This window comes from Aquarana catesbeiana, linkage group LG05 (genome assembly GCF_042186555.1).
Source record: "Aquarana catesbeiana isolate 2022-GZ linkage group LG05, ASM4218655v1, whole genome shotgun sequence".
In the NCBI taxonomy this organism is placed as follows: domain Eukaryota; kingdom Metazoa; phylum Chordata; class Amphibia; order Anura; family Ranidae; genus Aquarana; species Aquarana catesbeiana.
Genome location: NC_133328.1, coordinates 61,960,769 through 61,981,074, shown reverse-complemented (window position 1 = coordinate 61,981,074; position 20,306 = coordinate 61,960,769). Strand labels below are relative to the sequence as shown.

Sequence of the window (20,306 nt, the reverse complement as noted above, 5' to 3'; positions counted from 1 at the left end):
CACTTTAAAGTGGTTGTAAACTCTTACACACCACTTTTACCTACAGGTAAGCCTATAAGAAGGATGTAGGTTCCCTGAATATCGCCTAAACTTGCACCGTTTAGGAGATATTCATTGTATCAGTATGTGCCGACGTCATCCACACTGAAGAAACGGCTCACTCGTGCCTTGCTTCAGCTGCTGTGTCGTCACCGGCGGCTCCCGCGCGCGTGGCTCCTGACAGTCACAGCCGGGACCGCTGCGGGGGCTTTGATCTAAGGTAAGTCGTTCATAATGCGCCAGTATGCTATGCATACTAGTTCATTATGCCTTTGTCTTTCAGGTTTTTTCCCCCCTCTGTGGGTTTACAACCACTTTAGGCATAAGACTTCCTGTGTATATTAGAAAATTCCTTCCCTATATCACAAGCAGGGGTTCCCATGACACTAGATTGCCAACAATATATGGTGGGATGCTTTGGGGCACTACACAAATGCCTAAATGAAAATCTGAAGCTGTGAGCAAGTATACTGGACTTCTTGTATACATCTCAAGGCTTATTTTGCAGTTTAGACTGGAGTGTACATTATAGGGAACAGAACAGATAAATGAGTGCAGTAAGAACAGAGCACAAACAACACACTGCAGCTTTCTGTCATTAAACCTTCACCCCCTGATCTCTGTGCTTTGCAAACTGATTGCAACACTGGTTGTTGTCATCATTCTATTGGAGGATATAAAACATGTGTTAAATAAAAAAAAAAAAAAAAAAACAGCCCAGGACATGATTCAGCCCATGGAAGTTGGCTCTAATTTATCTCCTTCATGATCACAAGTCAGGGCATTGGTAATTGTACCAGACATTTCCAAGGTCAAAATTAACAAAAAAAAAAAAAAAAAAAAAAAAAAAAAAATGAAGCTCCCCAGTCTACTTTGGATCCTTCCAAGTAATTACAGAGATTGTCTCCTTTTTTCCTCCAACCACAGCTCTTCTGTTGCACACGTTGCTAGGGGCATGTAAACATGTATAGATGGGTATTACGTATGAATGAAGGAGACAAGATACCATATTTCACCAGTAGGTGACGCTGCAGTTAAAAATCTAAAACTTTGCTGTTCCTGGCGGCATTGAAACCAGGAGGCTGCAGAGGTGTCACTATACATAAAACTGATGGAGGTAATTCCACAAAGGCACACTTAAGGACATAACTATTTATAAAAAAAATTAAAATAAATAAAAAACAAACACACCACACACACACTTTACCCATAACTTAAAAAAAATAATATTTAGGAATATATGTAAGGAACATACACGCATTCCACATTAATAATTATGCTATCAAAAATTAGTGTGCTGTATATTGCCTCCACCATTGTTCCTGTTTCTTGTTGCCTGAGGCTGCCATCTTGCTGAAGCTGAGAGCCCCTGAGCAGCAGTAAATCTTTTGACTGTCAGCAGATCGGCCTCTAGTGGCTCTGATTTTTTGCAGTTCCAAAAAAAATAGAGCGTAATTGAGCATGTGCAGAGCAGGGTGAGACAGTATTACTGGATTTTAAATAGGCATTTATTTTTTAGGTTTTACATATACCCTAAAAAGGGGTAAGCATAAAGTGATCTAGCAAGTCTTCATTTTCTGACTAAAGTTCCACTTTAAAGTGGTTGTAAACCTCAGACATGAAATATGAACAAAGTATACTACGCCCCTAATGTGTGTACTTGTCTCAATCCAGAGCACTAAGAGTAATTTCTCTCTTCTGCTTTGTTCCTCTGCTCCAGCAGATTGACAGCCTCAGCTCTGTTCCTGTTTGAATTTGGGGGGGGTCTCCAATCAGCTCTCAGAGTTAACCCCCGCTGAGCTCTGCAGAGTAACTGCAGCTCTCTGCTCCCCTTTTTCTGAACTCTCAGACAAGCTTTAAAATTCAGCACTTTGAATGGATGTAGATAACATAAGATAAACAGGTACAACTTATGTAGAAGGATTTCTTTCATATCTGTGTATTAAATGAGGTCAATCACTTCACAGGGTAGCTATCTATGTGTTTAAAATCACTTTAAAAGGAAAGGCAAACCCCTGTACATCACTGGATAAAACCAACTTTATTCCACAGCCAACAGATAGGGATAGTCCCTGCCTGAGGAACACCTCCACTGACGCATTTCACCATTACAGGCTTATTTAAAAGCCCATAAAGGGTGAAACATACCAGTTAGGGGTGGTCTTTCGGCAGGTATGAGCCCCTTGTTTTATTTGTGGAACACAGGCGGTTTTATCCAGTGATATCATTGGTGTGCCGTCTTTTGCTTTTCCTTGGATGTGCGTCGAGCTCGCTCAGGCTTTTGACTGGTGAAGCACCTGACATCTAGGAGACTGAGGTGGTACTTCCAGTGGTGGGATCTATTCCTCTTTTCAACTAGGAAAGGCCTTTATTATCTTTAATTTCTTTAATTTTTCAACACAATTTTTGAATATTTAAGCAATAAAATAAAGAGCACCCTGCATACTACAGGACTCTACAGAAACCAAAAATATACATTCGACTACTCCAAATAGTCCAAATGCTAATCAGTTGCTGGGGGTGCACATAAACTTCTCTTCATATTCTAGGAACTTACCCACAAGTCATATTTCAGTTTTGCATGGTTACCACTTTAAAATTATCAGTAATAAATTGATCCCATTCTGTATTCTTTATACCTTCTGTAGACACAAACAGCAAAATCTCTCTAGCAAAAGCCCAAGCCCCCCCAGCTAATGAAACCATCACAAAGCAATAATAAGAATAATGGTGTCACATGCCTCTAGTTGGGTGTTTAATTAATGCTAGTTAAATAAAGTGGAAATCCAGCTACAAGAAAGTGGCACCTTCATTAGAAAGGTGGGAAGTGTTGACAAAAACTACTCTTTAAAGTCTCTGGGAGATACAGTGGGGACGGAAAGTATTCAGACCCCCTTAATTTTTTCACTCTTTGTTATATTGCAGCCATTTGCTAAAATCATTTAAGTTCATTTTTTCCTCATTAATGTACACACAGCACCCCATATTGACAGAAAAACACAGAATTGTTGACATTTTTGCTGATTTATTAAAAAAGAAAAAACTGAAATATCACATGGTCCTAAGTATTCAGACCCTTTGCTGTGACACTCATATATTTTACTCAGGTGCTGTCCATTTCTTCTGATCATCCTTGAGATGGTTCTACACCTTCATTTGAGTCCAGCTGTGTTGGATTATACTGCTTGGACTTGATTAGGAAAGCCACACACCTGTCTATATAAGACCTTACAGCTCATAGTGCATGTCAGAGCAAATGAGAATCATGAGGTCAAAAGGAACTGCCTGAAGAGCTCAGAGACAGAATTGTGGCAAGGCACAGATCTGGCCAAGGTTACAAAAAAAAATTTCTGCTGCACTTAAGGTTCCCAAGAGCACAGTGTAATCCTTAAATAGAAGGCATTTGGGACGACCAGAACCCTTCCTAGAGCTGGTCGTCCAGCCAAACTGAGCTATCGGGGGGAGAAGAGCCTTGGTGAGAGAGGAAAAGAAGAACCCAAAAGATCACTGTGGCTGAGCTCCAGAGATGCAGTCGGGAGATGGGAGAAAGTTGTAGAAAGTCAACCATCACTGCAGCCCTCCACCAGTTGGGGCTTTATGGCAGAGTGGCCCGACGGAAGCCTCTCCTCAGTGCAAGACACATGAAAGTCAGCATGGAGTTTGCTAAAAAAAAAAAAAAACACAAACAACACCTGAAGGACTCCAAGATGGTGAGAAATAAGATTCTCTGGTCTGATGAGACCAAGGTAGAACTTTTTGGCCTTAATTCTAAGCGGTATGTGTGAAGAAAACCAGGCACTGCTCATCACCTGTCCAATACAGTCCCAACAGTGAAGCATGGTGGTGGCAGCATCATGCTGTGGGGGTGTTTTTCAGGTGCAGGGACAGGACGACTGGTTGCAATTGAGGGAAAGATGAATGCAGCCAAGTACAGGGATATCCTGGACGAAAACCTTCTCCAGAGTGCTCAGGACCTCAGACTGGGCCGAAGGTTTACCTTCCAACAAGACAATGACCATAAGCACACAGCTAAAATAACGAAGGAGTGGCTTCACAACAACTCCGTGACTGTTCTTGAATGGCCCAGCCAGAGCCCTGACTTAAACCCAATTGAGCATCTCTGGAGAGACCTAAAAATGGCTGTCCACCAACGTTGACAGACGGACCTGACAGAACTGGAGAGGATCTGCAAGGAGGAATGGCAGAGGATCCCCAAATCCAGGTGTGAAAAACTTGTTGCATCTTTCCCAAAAAGACTTGTGTCTGTATTAGATCATAAGGGAGCTTCTACTAAATACTGAGCAAATGGTCTGAATACTTAGGACCATGTGATATTTCAGTTTTTCTTTTTTAATAAATCAATCAATAAATCAATACATTTTAAAAAATGTCAACAATTCTGTGTTTTTCTGTCAATATGGGGTGCTGTGTGTACATTAATGAGGAAAAAAAATGAACTTAAATGATTTTAGCAAATGGCTGCAATATAACAAAGAGTGAAAAATTTAAGGGGGTCTGAATACTTTCTTCCCCACTGTATATGAAACAGGCAAGTGATACAATCTACCAGGTCCTATCCAAAGCAGAAATATCAGTTTTGAGTTATTTTTGCCTTTAAATGAGCACCCCAGGCTTTAAAGTGGCTGTAAACCTCGGAAATGAAAAAAAAAACAAAAAAAAAAAAAACAAAAAGCATATCCTTATACAGTGTGCATTTGTCTCAATTAAGAGCACAAAGTGTCATTTCTGACTGCTGCCTCCTTCCTCTGCTTACAGCATAAATCACTTCTGACAAGTGTTTCTGACACCAAGAGAAAAAAAGGTGACGGGAGTAATCACCAGCTGATTGCCAGCCTCAGTTCTGTTCCTGTGTGCAAGGGGGGGGGGTGGTTGATCCTTCCCTCCAATCAGTTTTCAGAGACCTCCTCACTGAGTTCTGCAGTGTGTAGTTTCAGCTCTCTGCCCTGTTTTTTTTATGAACTCTCAGGCATGCTTTAAAAATGTTGAACTTTGAATGGATGAAGAGAAGACTGCAGATAAAGAGGTGTAACTTATGTAGGAGGATTTGCTTCATCTCTATCACCTGAGGCCAGTCACGTCCCTGGGTATATGTAAAAACATTTACAACCACTTTAAAGATGCAATAAAGTAACAGAAACAGATCAAAATAATCTTCCTACCTTCTAAAGACTTAGCAACTTTATCCAATCGTACTGGCATGTAACAGAGAGAGAGCAGAGAGACAGAGGTTGATTTGGTGGAGAAAGGACAGGGATATAAGAGATGAACTAGATTTGCTCTACAATACAAGCAGGAGTGAGGCCAACCTGACGTTACACCAGATCCTCGCCCATGTTTTTTGTCTTCCACTATTTCATAAAACGGACCTATGACTTGAAGTAATTCTTCCACTTTCTCCGTCATTGGCATGCTCTCAAGAATCTAGTGTCCAAAAGGCAAGAGGTGAAATAAAACGGCATATTGATTCACTTTCTGTACAATCTAGAATGTAATCCTCTGTCAACAAGATGCTCCAAGTGTGCTGGTACAAGACGTCCCAGGTCACCCGTTTACAATACACTTATGCTGGATTCACATCATATGCGTAAAAGAAAGAAAGAAAGAAAGAAAGAAAGAAAGAAAGAAAGAAAGAAAGAAAGAAAGAAAGAAAGAAAAAAAAAAAAAAAAAGGGAAGGCTTGTGTTGATGTGAATTAACACTTTTTCACCCAGAGCATATCAGCACAGCGTGTGGGTGTAATCTGGGCCTAATGAACAACAGATTTCAGCTGGGTATTGAATTGGGGCTGCATCAAATGGGCCCTGTTGTGGTGGTGTGAATTGGCCCTGAAATATTTTGTTCAGCATTTTTTTTTTTTAATGACAAACCTGTTCTACTTCCATGCTCTATGCAATGAGCAAGAGCAGCCCCGATCCTCCTCACATCCCCCGGCAGCGATTTTGGTTCATCTCCTCTGCCAAGTGCCCCCATAGCAAGTCACTTGCTATGGGGGCACTCATGTGTGCTTTCTCCCGAGCCTCACTGTGTGTCCACAAGACACACAGAGCATGGCTTGGCCCTGCCCCATCCCTCCTTACTAGCAATGATTGGTCTGTTTTTTTCCTGCTGGTGGCTGCCATTTGCTGACGCCCAGAGCCCCTGAACAGCAGTAAATCATAAAGCGCAACTAAACCCATCGATTTACTGGGTTCAAAAAACAGTTAGCAATCCTGGCATTCCAGGAATGTAACCGTCACATTTGCTTGTGTTCTCAACCAAACTGTCAAACCATCAAATGGCTGGTGTCATAACCGATTACATGTGCAGCACCATGGCAGTTGCAGATCAAACCGAAGCAGCTTCCTTGGCTGTAAAGGATAGGAGGGTTTCATTCAACTTTAAGGCTGTCAGCAAAACGGCCTCTACAAATTCGGAAGTGCCTAAAAATAGAGAGCAACAGGGCATGTACAGAGCAAGGTGAGACCGTGCATTACTGGATTTTAATCAGTATGGGCACTTATTTTTAATGTTTTACAAAAGGGGCCAACAAGAATTGATCTATCAGGACTTAATTTTCTGAGTAAAGTTCCACTTTAACTATTTTCAGATAACAAGTAAAGGCAACACACAAATTGAACAAACAAGAGACTCTAGATTGTTTGGTTGACAAAATAAATGAACTGAACATAAGTTACATACCTTCACTCTACCTGGATGTGTATTAGAGTTATTTTCTCTTAAAAATCTACTGCTACACCATAAAAATCTGGAGGGATAATAATTAATGGGACGTCAAACGCTTGATTAAATATCCTCAAATGTAAAAATATGAAGAGGGTTCCAGCTTTTACCTGTCCTCCTTCCCCTGGCAAAGACTCTGAATAATCTTCAGCAACTACTAATGCCGCTCTTCGGAACATCGCTATTTAACTATGGACATATCCGTTCCTCCAGTCTGGTTGAAAACCCAATATTTGTATAGCTCCATCTGACAGGAGAAAGTTCTCCTTTCAATCTTCCCAAAGTAAAAAGCCATGTACAGTACACATGCTAGCACCCCAAAGCTACATAGTTAGTAAGGTTGAATAAAGACACCAGTCCATCCAGTTCAACCTGAGTGAGTGTGGGTGCATGTCTACAATTGTCCTAACCCTGTACATCGCACACTCACATCAGTCCCTACACTCAATCCAAGGTCCCCATTCATATACTAGGGACAATTTTGGACAGAAGCTAATTAACCTACTAGCATGTCTTTGGAGTGTGGGAGGAAACCGGAGTACCCGGAGGAAACCCACACAGGCACAGGGAGAAGATGCAAACGCCAGGCAGGTAGTGTCGTGGTTTGGATTCGAACCAGCGACTCTTTTTACTGCTAGGCGAGAGTGCTATCCACTACACCACTGTGCCGCCTGAAGCTGCGCCCAGGGATTACATAACAACTAGATGTGCAGGTGTAAAACTGATCTCCATTCTATTACTTTTCCAGATTGGTGTAGAGTCTTGCCCCATTGTAAAACCTAAGGTCCCTTTCACATGTGCACAGTTTTTCCATTTTTCATCCAAAACAGACATCAATGCATCTCTATGGAACAACGGACATAAATGGACGATCACCCTTTTACACCCCCTTCCATTAACATCCATTTTTTGGAATGGATCAAAACACTATTTTTCTTCCACTAAAAAAACAGATCGGACGAAAAATGGATGTAAAATGGACAAACGGTCTGTTTTTGCAAGTAAATATGGCTACGGGACGCTACTGTTTAAGGGACGCTAACTGGCGGAGCGGAAAAAAAAACAAAACGTTTTTTTCTTTGCAAAAAGGTGACTAAACATATGGTCCACATGTGTGAAATGGGCCTAAGACCCCTTTCACACTGGGGCAGTTTGCAGGCGTTATTGCGCTAAAAATAGCTCCTGCAAACCGCCCCTAAACAGCCTCCGCTGTTTGTTCAGTGTGAAAGCCCGAGGGCTTTCACACTGAAGTGGTGCGCTGGCAGGAGAAGAAATAATCTCCTGTCAGCCGCTTCTTTGGAGCGGTGAAGGAGCGGTGTATTCACCGCTCCTGCCCATTGAAATCAATGGGACAGCACGGCTATACCGCGGTAATACCGCGGCTATAGCCGCGCTATACGAGGGGTTTTAACCCTTTTTCGGCCACCAGCGGGGGGTTAAAACTGCACCGCTAGCGGCCGAATACCGCGGTAATATAGCGCTGTTTTACCGCCGACGCCCCCTACCGCCCCAGTGTGAAAGGGGCCTTAGAGTAATGAAAAAAAAAAAATGGCCTTTTACCAGAGCAGACACCAAGATCAGAGATATATCGGTTTTAATAACTATAGAACTTGTTTCATTTGGTTTGATATGCTTGGCTTCAGGGATAAGCCACATCTACCTGCCATCCCCCTGTCCAGTAACAGTACCTCTACTGGAACCTAAGACACTCTCCTTTGGCTTTAGACTTAATTTTGTGAACCTAGTTTCAGAGGGAGCAAGAAGTTTTCCTAGCTGCGGTTCCTGCTCAAAAAAAATAAATAAATAAATAAATAAAACACGACACTACAAAAATTCACTAAAGCCCAACTCCATGTTTAATGTCCCTTTAAGTAGCTAGTTTGGGTCAAGCTGGCCCAAACAAACTATTTACTGAATTAACAGGTACACTTTTCTGGACGCACTGAATTAACTGTACATAGCCTCACCTAAATACAGTATACAGCTCTGTATTCTGGCAGTGGGACGATAACTTACAGTCCCAACAGGCTGAGCACTGTGCAGCCATTCATGGGAAGCTTTGTATTTTATGAATAAATACAAAGCTTCCTCCGATTGGCTGAGACAGGCAGATAATCTGACAATCTTCGCCTCAGCCAATCGAATTGGCTCCCTGTATCACCTGAAATACCTGGCTGATCCTGTCAGTTTCTGCCCTCCACCCTGTAAACTGAACACGGTGTATCATGGTTGCTGAGCCCTGACACCGTGGTCAATTTACGTGCCTCCGTCATCCTATGTGCTCCTGTGTGTCCCCCCTCGCCTCCCTGCCTGCCTGTCTGCCCCTCTGTCAGTGCTCACCCCCTCCACTCCTGCTACTCTCATAACTGTTTAAAATGTATAGAATCCTGCTGATTCCCTAACAGGGGCTCCTGTCTCTGTGTGCAATTAAAAAAAATGCCTCCTTTACTGTATTTCAGAGCGGCTTCCCGTGGCCACATGACCGGCCGGCTCCCTCTCTTCTCCTCGCATCCCGGCTGATATCAGCAGGGAAAACTCGGCCCCGTCCGCTATATTTCAGCCGGGCAGAGGAGTCAGCCAGCCAGTGACGTGAAGCAGGGAACCATTCCGAAATCCGGTAAATAAGGCATTTTTTTTTTTAATAAAAAAAAAAAAAAAAAAAAAAACCAGACGCCTGTCATTAGGGAACCAGCAGGATTATGTACATTTGTATGAGTGGGTTAACACACACTTTAATCACCCCTCTCCAACAAGGTCCTTTAGAGCTTTTTTTTTTTTTTTTATATGTTATCTATACTTTACTATACATGGACTGATTTTTTTGGGTTACCATATAGCATAACTTCATTGTACTTATTGGATTGTGGATAGCAATAAATTGAAGTATTGCATGTGTATAGTGATAAATTGAAATATTGTATGTGTATAGTGAGTAACCAGGCACCTACTTTTTTTTTGCTATTCTGCATTAAAGACGTTAAAAATGTGACTAAAATGGATGGAAATGTACAAGCATTTTCAATACATTTTATAGTGCAAGCCAGTGTGAATTGGCCCTTAGACTTTGAGAAGAAAAAAAAAAGAAAAAAAAAAAAAAAAAAAAAAAAAAAAAAAAAAACCACACTCAGTAGCATAACTAGACCTGATGAAGATGGCAAACCATAAGGCCCCTTTCACACCGGGGCGGGGGGCGGCGTCAAAGCACCGCTATTGTTAGTGGCGCTTTTCCGTCAGTATTCGGCCGCTAGCGGGGCGGTTTTACCCCCTGCTAGCGGCCAAGAAAGGGTTAAAGACCACCGCAAAGCCGGTGGTATAGCCGCGCTGTCCCATTGATTCCAATGTGAAGGAGCGGTGTATACACCGCTCCTTCCCCGCTCCGAAGATGCTGCTAGCAGGACTTTTTCCCGTCCTGCTAAAGCACTGCTCCAGTGTGAAAGCCCTCAAGGCTTTCACACTGAAGAGACAGCAGCGGCTGATTCGGGTCGGTTTGCAGGTGCTGTTATTAGCGCAATAGCGCCTGCAAACCGCTCCAGTGTGAAAGAGGCCTAACAGGCAATCAGATGTGATGAGAAAAAAAAAAAAAAAAAAAAGGAACTTTGTTGGTTATTATGAATAAAGCCATCTGTATTTTTAACCTGCATCTTCCATTGCATAACATATTAAACACATAAATATTCAAACAGCCATTTGTTTCTGTATGCGTGTGATCACCTGCAACCTTTTGCTGCCAATATTAGTCTGAAATTCTATACAAACCCTGAAGGATTACAAAAGGTGTGAATGGCTTTCACTGTAATTGGACAATCTACTTAGCTGTAATAAAATCCCAGCACAATGCTTATTATGTTCCTCCAGAGGATTCATGACCCAGATCAATGGTTTATAGTTCATGAGCTGCTCTTTATAGAAAACTCTTGATTTGTTCAGAGCCTAATATATCCTCTTCACCAGTGGCGGAAGTATAGGGGGTCGCTGAGGTCGCCATGGCGGCCGGGCCCCCTGTATGCCTTGATAGGAGGAGTGACAAAGGCGGCTGAGATAGAGATATCTATATATTTATATTATGTATGCGTGTTTAATTCTGACCCCCTGTGTGTGTACAATCAGAACCAATTTTTTTTTCTTGCTTTTTCATAGTACAGCAAAAAAAAAAAAAAAATTGCTGTTCCTCTGAAAAGTGAGTCATGCTCAGATCGCTTTTCAGAGGCATTTGACAACCGGTAAAAAAGGCAATATGTTACCTCCTGACCGTCTGTTTTAACCCCTAAATGCATTATCACTATGCTGCAACTGCATGCAATGCACACAGTTGCGGAGCGGTTGCAGTGCAGCCTAGGGGTATACTTCAAGGGTGCCCCGACTGGAAAAAGATTGAGAAACACTGACAGAGGAACAGATCTCTCCATTTTCCTCCTGCAGCTGCTGAATGCCACCGGGCTCAGAGGAAATGGTTTCTTGCATCGGGGCCCATGAAGGTTCTAGTTACGCCACTGCTCTTTACCTAATAGATCAGCTCTACCAATGACTAATGCAGTTTGCTACTGTTAATCTCTATTAATCTATTTCTGAGATTAACACAACTCTGCCACAAAGTACAGCCCTGCCTGGCAGGGTAAGAGACCGGATAATACTCCGCTGCAGTTAGGCAACACGAACAGGTCTTGTCCCTTCCTCATCCTGTGACTGATCAGTGAAAGAAGACGCAGCTGAAGAAGCTCCTCTGTCACTCTGTTCTGTTCTAGCAATATGCAGACCGGCTCATTGTGCTGCTTTTCCCTTTCTCAGTCCAAGCTCTTTTGCAGTGGCTGATACCAAGTAAAAATGTAGGCAATTGCACTACTTGCAATAAATAAAAAAAGATAAAATTATAAATGTATTATTGAATACAGAGCTACAATATTTTTTTTGGAAAGTGTCACTAAATCCACATTAAAAAAATAAATAAATAAATAAATAAATAAATAAATAAATAAATAAATGGTGCATTACATGCTGTTCATATTCACTCAGTCACTATGAGATTAGTTTTTTGCATTTTACAAAAAACCTGGTTGATCCTGTTGTCATCTCCACCTTCTGTCCATGTCCCCAATTAAGCTAAGGATTTTGCAGAGCAGTGTTACCAACTCTGCACACGCTCAGTTTTCAGTGAGTTTCTATGCTAAGCATTTCCTCTCTATCACATCTGAGCAGCCCATGTGACTATAGTGTCACACATGTGGGCGTATACATAGTGGTAAATGACAGCCCACTCGCTCCCTCCCTCCTCCATGCCCACTAACAAGCTAAACACAAAAGGGGGAGGGATATTTCATGTAGATTGATGGAGGCTTCACCTCCTTATTCTAACATACAGGCTGAAGGGGTGTGACACAGCCTATTACTGGCAGAAATCCGCCCACACCATGTTATTGTTAAAAAAAATAAAGATTTGATTTAAAATTTATATGACAATATAAAACAGTTTATTAATATTAATTATTTTTACTCTGTATCCCAAAGAGGTCGTTTTTTTTGTTTTTGTTTTTTATATTAAAACATGTGACAAGCAGCAGAGGACTAGAAGCTTCACCTGCTTGTTTCCCTGCAGACAGGCTGGGAAAGATCGGGGTCTTGTGACAGCTGTATATCGATTAGGAAAAAGGTACTTGGATGTTTAAAATAATTATCCATATACAGAAATAGAAGGGACAATGTAAATTAAATAGTGTGCGTTTAGTATCACTTTAAGCTTTAAAGTAATTTGAACAAACAACACTGCCTGACAATAGAAAAATAATTCCATATAGGCAGCTGAAACAAGACACCTGATATACAGTTTTTTTTTTGTTTTTTTTTTGTGCAACCCCACGAGTTGCATGAAAAAAAAAAAAAAAAAAAAAAAAAAAAAAAAAAAAACTACTGACAGCTCTGGTCGGGAGCTACTGTACTAACCATGCGAGGTTTGTTCAGCGATCTCCCCTGCCGAGTTGTTGTGTTCTGACAGGGGGACAGTCCCCCCACCAGAACAGTCCGATGAGCGCTCTCCGCCACTGGATGAGAGCGCTGATCGGGAGTCGGTTAGCTGCTGGTTTTCCAGCGTGCGCGGCTGGCTTTTGTCCGACTGACATACATGGGCAGAATGACGGCCGATATTTTTTGTACCAGCATATGTCTCCCGACATTCTGCCTGTGTGTATATTTAACCACTTCAGCCCCAGAAGAATTTACCCCCTTCCTGACCACAGCACCTTTTGTGATTAGGCACTACGTCGCTTTAGCTGACAATTGTGCAGTCGTGCGACACTGTACCCAAACAAAATTGAGGTCCTTTTTTTCCCACAAATAGAGCTTTCTTTTGGTGGTATTTGATCGCCTCTGTGGTTTTTATTTTTTTGCACTATAAAACAAAAAAAAGCGACAATTTTGAAAAAAAAAAAAAAAAAAAAAACGCATTATTGTTTACTTTTTGCTATAAAATATCCCCTAAAAATATATAAAACAATTTTTTTCCTTAGTTTAGGCCGATATGTATTCTTCTACATATATTTGGGGGGGCGATGGGGGGAATCGCAATAAGCGTATATTGATTGGTTTGCGCAAAAGTTATAGCATCTAGAAAATAGGGGATAGATTTATAGTATTTATTATTATTATTTATTTTTTTTTTTTTTTACTAGTACACATTTTTGGAACCATTGCCATTAATACAGCGATCAGTGCGGTTAAAAATGCATTGATTACTGTAAAAATGTCACTGGCAGTGAAGGGGTTAACACTAGGGGGCGGTGAAGGAGTTAACCGTTCCCTGGGAGGTGCTTCTAATTGAAGGTGCTTCTAACTGAAAAGTCACTCTTGTCAGAGCAGAACAGGGAAGTGTATGTTTACACACACTCATCCATGTTCTGTGTCTCCAGCTCACAATCGCTCATGGCCGGTGGTCTTCGCGAGCGGCGGCCACGAGCATCGGCACCCCCGCTGTGCAGCGGGTGCATGCCTGTCATCCGGACTCCGCGTACAGTTACATCGTTTCGCGCTGGGGAGCCAACCTGCCGCAGTAAAACTGCGGCGGCTGGTCCGGAAGCGGTTAAGAAGGAATGCCTTTTGCTCTGAAACTATTAGGTATCTATCAATATGCATTAAGAAAGACAGCAGGTGAGCTATGTCATCATTCCCTACCTGTTTATACTAGAAGGATTCAGGACAATAGGCTAAGCAGCTTACATATGCATTTGCAAATGTGTGCAAATGAAATCCCCGTTTTTAAATGCATACTGTTAGACTCAAAAATTTGGCTCGTTGCAGGCTGGTTGGTAGGTTGAAGTTAAAGCGGAGTTCCAGCTATTTGAGTTATTAAAAGAAAGCAGCTACAAAAAGTGTAGCTGCTGACTTAATAAAAGACACACTCACCTGTCCCACGGTCCAGTGGTGCTGAACCCTCGGCTCTATCCGGCACTGGCATTGCAAGTGTGGGCACCCAGCTGTGACAGCTTGAGGCTTCAAAGCCAGGGCACACTACACCTCCTTTATGGCTGGGCAACCTTCTGGGACATGTCACAGGTCCCCCGGAAGATTGCAGGGAGGGAGGGGGAGAGAAGCCAAGGGGGCCTGAGCGGAAGTGGGAGCAGGTACCTGTCAAAACTAGGTACCTGCCCCCCCCCCCCAAAAAAATAAATAAATAAATAATAATATGACATGCCAAATGTGGCATATAAGGGGGCAAGGATGGCTTAAAGCGGAACTTCCACTTTTGGGTGGAATTCTGCTTTAACTACAGCATAAAGTATGCCTATGGACTAAAGCCTGGTAGACACCAGCAGTTTTTTTTCCTCAACAGCTCAGGAGAAGCTGCTGTACTATCTGATGTTAGTACAGTGATATCCGCAGCTGAGCTATTATGTTCTGAAAGGGGAACACACCGGTCAGACATTGGATGAGAGCACTGATCAGATACGGATCGGCAGACCTGTCTCAGTCATGCCCCTTCAACAGAAGCCAGATGTTTGCCAGACTTCTGTTGGATCGACTGCCGTACACATGGGCCAAATGTCGGTGAGTTTCTATGGAACCGCCCCATGCCGCCCAAAATTTAGGCGGTATGTACGGGGCTTAGCGCTACAACTTTCACAGCACACCTAATTAAATCAGCAAAATAAATAGGACCGGTAAGAATTTAAACAGGAGCTTTGCCTTGCATTCTAAAAGCTCCTAGTTTCACTACCTAGTCTGCCACTGACCTAAAACACAAATGCAGGTCAAGACTTTAGAATTTTTTAGACTTTGCTGACTGGATGCTTGTTGCAGTTCAATGGCATATTAGGTAGGTAAACTAGAATTGGGATTACTGCCCTGGAGTCTGCTTATGTAAAAATCAGTAACAGCACCCATACGCCTTTACTGATATCCACTAAACAAAACCTAGTTCTTACGTTTTTTAGCTTACCTTTTTCATTTCGTCAACATAAGCAACCATGGCGTCTTCCTTGGTCATGTCACCCAAAGAATTCCAGGCATCCCTGAAAAATGAATCCAGAAGTATATAATGCAGGTTATGTATTTACTATACACACTACTGTACTATACACACACTGAAACAATCACATGCAAAAAAACAGCAGCAAAGGTTTACTGGCCATTTGACGTAATGTGATATCAGTATTTACACAATTATTCTTCACACCATATAATGTCCTATAAATGATTTATATTAGATCTGCATTTTCAGACATCAAATAGTTACCAGCCACAAATCAGGTAAAAAGTATATAAATCACCATTTGTATCGACCAACAGGATCCCAAAATGCAGGCCTCGGTATATTGCAAGGTCCTTGTGTTGCTTGTTTGTAAAAACTGTAGAACTTCAGCATCATTTCGTTGGATGGCTGGAAAGAGCCTAAAATGTAAATTTTACAGGAATTAAAAAAGGCGTTCCAACCTGGATTAAAAAAAAAAAAAAGTCAATAGCTACAAAATGCCACTAGACACTTACCTGTCCAGGGAGCCCACGATGTCGGCACCCCAGCTGATTTTCGGATCGGCTCTCGGGTGCTGCCGCCACCATCTGTGGTGAGGGAAACTGGCAGTGAAGCATTTTGGCTGCACAGCCGCTCCCCTACTGCGTTAAGGGCACTGCGCTTTCTTTCTGGCCCATCATCGGAGGAAGGGGGCAGAACTTCCGAGGGACGGTGCTGCGGGGGGGGGGGGGGGGGGGGGGGGGGTTGGACGATGATCAGCTGAGCTTCCACTTTTGGGTGGAACTCCGCTTTAAGGATAAAAGTTATGAATTAGAATCTCCATACATCTGCCCATTTCAGCTGGTACAATCTAAGCAAGGATAAGTGGTTCAGCTTAAAAAACATGGGCTGCCCACCAATAATATTGATTATATATGAACAAGGATTTAAACAAAAATATGGTGCAATTCTTCAGACAAAATAAAATCACTAGACTTCCACATTTTACACAACGATAAAATGTAGACGGGAAAGTCTCAATTTGGCTCACCTAAAAGCAATGGAGCAAACTTGGGTCCAAAATGCAGATTCCAGAGCTCATGCTTTCTTTATACGCCAGACAAAGTACAAAGGCCACAATCCACTGTCACCGCTTTACATGACTATCCAAAACCTTCCAAAGTTTAGCATAAAAGATATGTAGATAAAGGGCACACCACTCCCACAATACATGGAGCACGGGGAGTTCATGCATAGAAGGTGGTTGCTTAAACTCACTAAAATAGTCAAAGCGGAACTTTAGTTTTCTTTTTTCTTTTCAATTTGCTGCCTGTCAAAAAAGGAAACTTCCTCTTATTTTTTAATGTCCTATTTACCATTTTCACTGGGCTATCCTTAATAAGCGCACTCACCCCCCCATTAAATTCAGCAATGTTCTTTCACAATCCACGGCTCCACTGCCGCTGCCCTCTTCCTCTCTTAACCACTTGAAGACCAGGCTTTTTCTGGCACTTAGTATACATGTGAAAATCAGTTTATTTTTGCTTGAAAATTATCTAGTACCCTCAAACATAATATTTATTTTTTTATTTATTTTTAAAGTAGTGGCCCTAAAGGATAAATTGGTGGATTTTGCAATTTTTTTTTATGTCATATGGCATTTGCACAGTGGGTTTTTCAAACGCAATTTTTGGAGAAAAAAAATACACTTTTTTTGCAGTTAAATTTAAAACAAAAAAACAATACATTACCCAGTTTTTTTCGTAAGATATAAAAGATAATGTTACACCGAGTAGACAACATGTCATGCATTAAAATTGCGCAAGCCTGCACAGCATCAACAAACAGCGTTGTAAAAGCCTTTACAGGTTACCACCTTATATCTACAGAGGAGATCTAGTGCTAGAATTTGTGTTCATGATCTGACGTTCGCGGCGATACCTCACGTGTGGGACAATCGCCATTTCCGTGTGACCGAGACATGCCTTTGCGCAATTGATTTTATTTTTTTATCACTTTTATTGCTGTCACAAGGAATATAAATATTCTTGTCCTTCCAGCAATAGGCATGCGACAGGTACTCTTTATGGAGGGATATGGGGTCAATAAGACCCCAAATCCCTCCTTTGCACTTCAAAAACACCAAGAGTGCCGTTTTTGGATACTTTTGAAATTCAAAAAAATGCTGCCAATGACAGCCAGGTAAACCAGAAGTGATGTCATCGCTTCTGGGTCACCATAGCAGAGACCCGATCAAAGCCGATTCCGGGTTTGTATGGGTCTCAGGCCAGTAGCTCGGGTCTCCCAGTGGGATGGAAGAGCCCAAGAGAGCCACGGGAGGGGGAGGGGGCCTAGTTAAGTGCATGTCTTACCCATGGTTTTAATCATTTTTCAATTAAAATTGAGTTTTAATGAGCAACTTGGAGCTGTGATAGCTGCAAAACGTGGCTCTACAAAGTATTGACTTTAGAGGGGTGAGTAGTTATGCGCATTGACTTTTTCTGTTATTTTGCCATATTTGGGGGGGGTCTAAAAGACCCCAAATCCCTCCTTTGCACTTAAAAGTATTATGATCTCCAAAAACTGCGATTCTGTCTGAATACTGTCTTTTTTTTTTTTTTAAATTGGCACTATTGGCAGCAGAGTAAACTGGAAGCGACGTTGTGACATGGCTTCCGTGTTTTAACATAGGAGACTAGAGCAAAGCCGTTTCTGGCTTCGCACCGGTCTCAGTCTAGCTGGCAGAAGTGCCGGATCGTGAATCGGGTCTCCCGGTGGGACGGGAGGCCTGGGAAGAGCGGCGGAAGGCGGATGCCCCCTCCTGCTCCTTTAGGCTTTTAGCCGCATCGGTTATTACTAAAAAGCCGGACCGCCAGCTCCTAAAAAAAAAAAACCATGGTACTGGGGTGATGCCTGCAGCCACAGGCATCACCTCGGTATAACTCCAAGCCGAGGCCACATATGTGTGTACGGTTGGCACTAAGGAGTTAAAGAAAAGTGGGTGAAGAGGGCGATAGTCTGCTTTAAAAATTTTCATGTCACTGCAATACTTTGCTTATCCTAAGCACTGTCCCCCCAGCACTTCTGGTCATTTGGATTGAATTAGTGCAAGTGTCACCCAACCACCTTCCCAGACTGTCATGGTCATATTGCCTTGGTCTGGATCATCACACAGCCAAGGCTCACAGCACTCCTGGACTGAGTGGCGCTCATATGTCATTATCTGAATGCCACTTAGTCCAGAAGGAAGGCCAGTCCATCGCAGAAAAAAAAAATAAGGGAAGACCTGAGAGGGGCCTGAAAACTGGTATATACCAAGTTTGTTTTTCGGTATTTTTTATTTTTTTAAGAAATAAAGATCCTTCAGGGAGGGATAATGGTTGCAGGGTAAGTTGGAGTTCCACTTTAATGCAATCATTTTTACGTTGGAAAAAAGGTTTAGAGCCCTGGTGCCCAACCTGTTGCCCTTTGGTATATGATGTGTGGCCCTCCACAGTCTGTAGTGGGAACACTAATTAGGATAATAGCATTGATCTCTATTAGCCTCATGTAACATGCTCCCAGTTTCGGACTGTCTTCTGCAGCATATCCCCAGCCAACAATGTATCCTGTCCACACTCTCTGATCCTCATTTCCTCTATTAGACCCCTTTTACACTGGAGGCGTTTTTCAGGCGCTTTAGCGCTAAAAATAGCACCTAAAAAATGCCTCATCTGCAATCTCAGTGTGAAAGCCAGAGGGCTTTCATACTGGGGCGCTGCGCTGGCAGGACGTCAAAAAAGTCCTGCAAGCAGCTTCTTTGAGGCACTTTAGGAGCGGTGCATACACATACACATTGAAATAAATGGGCAGCGCCGCCGAAGCGCCTGCAAAGTGCCTCGGCAGTGGCGCTTTGCGGATGCTTTAAACCCTTTATTCGAGCCACTAGAGGGGGTGAAAAGCGCAGCAAAAACGATGTTAAAGTGCTGCCGATGCCTGGTCGCTGACAGTGTGAAAGGGGTCTAGGACCCCTTTCACACTGGGGCGCTTTGCAGGCGCTACAGCGCTAAAAATAGCGCCTGCAAAGTACCCTGAAAGAGCCGCTCCTGTCTCTTCAGTGTGAAAGCCCAAGGGCTTTCACATTGGGCCGGTGCGCTGGCAGGAGGGTAAAAAAAAAAAAAAATTCCTGTTAGCAGGATCTTTGGAGCGGTGTTTACACTCCGGCCACTACCACTCCTGCCCTTGAAATCAATGGGGCAGCGCGGCTATACCGCCAGCATAGCGCTGCTACAGCAGCGCTTTGCGGTGGTTTTAACCCTTTTTCGGCTGCTAGCAAGGGGGGTAAAACCGCCCCGCTAGTGGCCGAATACCGCCGCTAAAAATAGCACCGTTTTACCACCAACGCTGTTCCCACCCCAGTGTGAAAGGGGTCTTAGAGCTGCAGTTTATGACAGTCCTCGCAATCATTACATATAATGAACATTGCATGCAGCCTTTTGGTTATGTCGGGGGCCGCATGAGGCCTCCTTTAACTCATAAATTGACAACCACTGATTTAGAGCAATAGAACACTTTTCATAATACAGCAAAACATCAATTCATGCAAGTCTATACAAAATGAGGAACAATTACAGAGACTGACACATTTCATCCAAATAAAGGACCAATGGAAGCCAAGATGTAGTTCTTAAAGGGGCCCATTCCTTCACATATTAGGGGCAATAAAATTAGAAGGGTCATTTACCACCCCTACCCCAGTCCCAGGAGCATGTACACTCCAAGTATAACCTGTACTTCCAAGTATCATGAGCATGTGACAGCACTAGGAGCCTCATGATAGACCCAGTGCTGTCACAGGTGTGGCAAGGGAGCAAGCAAAGGGAAGTACAGTTTGCTATGAACAGGTAGAGAGGTAAGTGATCATTTTACCTTGTCCTGCATGGGTAAAGGAAGAATTCTATTACATGAACACCCATTTCTGCTCTATTCAGGCTATATGGCTACCCTCATGTGGATGCTGAATGCAAAGAGCACCCAACACCAGTGTTCCTCTGGCCATTATTATGGCTATGCAGATGTTGCTGGCAGGCCGCAAGACTTTAAAGTGAATCCAA

At 42.7% G+C, this 20,306-nt stretch overlaps 1 protein-coding gene across 2 annotated transcripts in view; it reads right to left on the bottom strand.

The window, feature by feature from the left end:
• ACBD5 (acyl-CoA binding domain containing 5) overlaps positions 1-20,306 on the bottom strand; it is a 58,036-nt gene that overhangs the window by 30,300 nt on the left and 7,430 nt on the right. Inside the window, exons 3-6 of one of the 2 annotated variants that reach the window (XM_073629814.1) lie at positions 15,533-15,653; positions 15,202-15,274; positions 5,367-5,481; positions 5,220-5,252 (exon numbers count right to left, since the gene is read on the bottom strand). In XM_073629814.1, coding sequence (XP_073485915.1) covers positions 5,220-5,252; positions 5,367-5,481; positions 15,202-15,274; positions 15,533-15,653 — 342 coding nt within the window. The remainder of the gene's footprint in view (positions 1-5,219; positions 5,253-5,366; positions 5,482-15,201; positions 15,275-15,532; positions 15,654-20,306) is intronic. The other variant, XM_073629815.1, reaches the window with a different exon arrangement.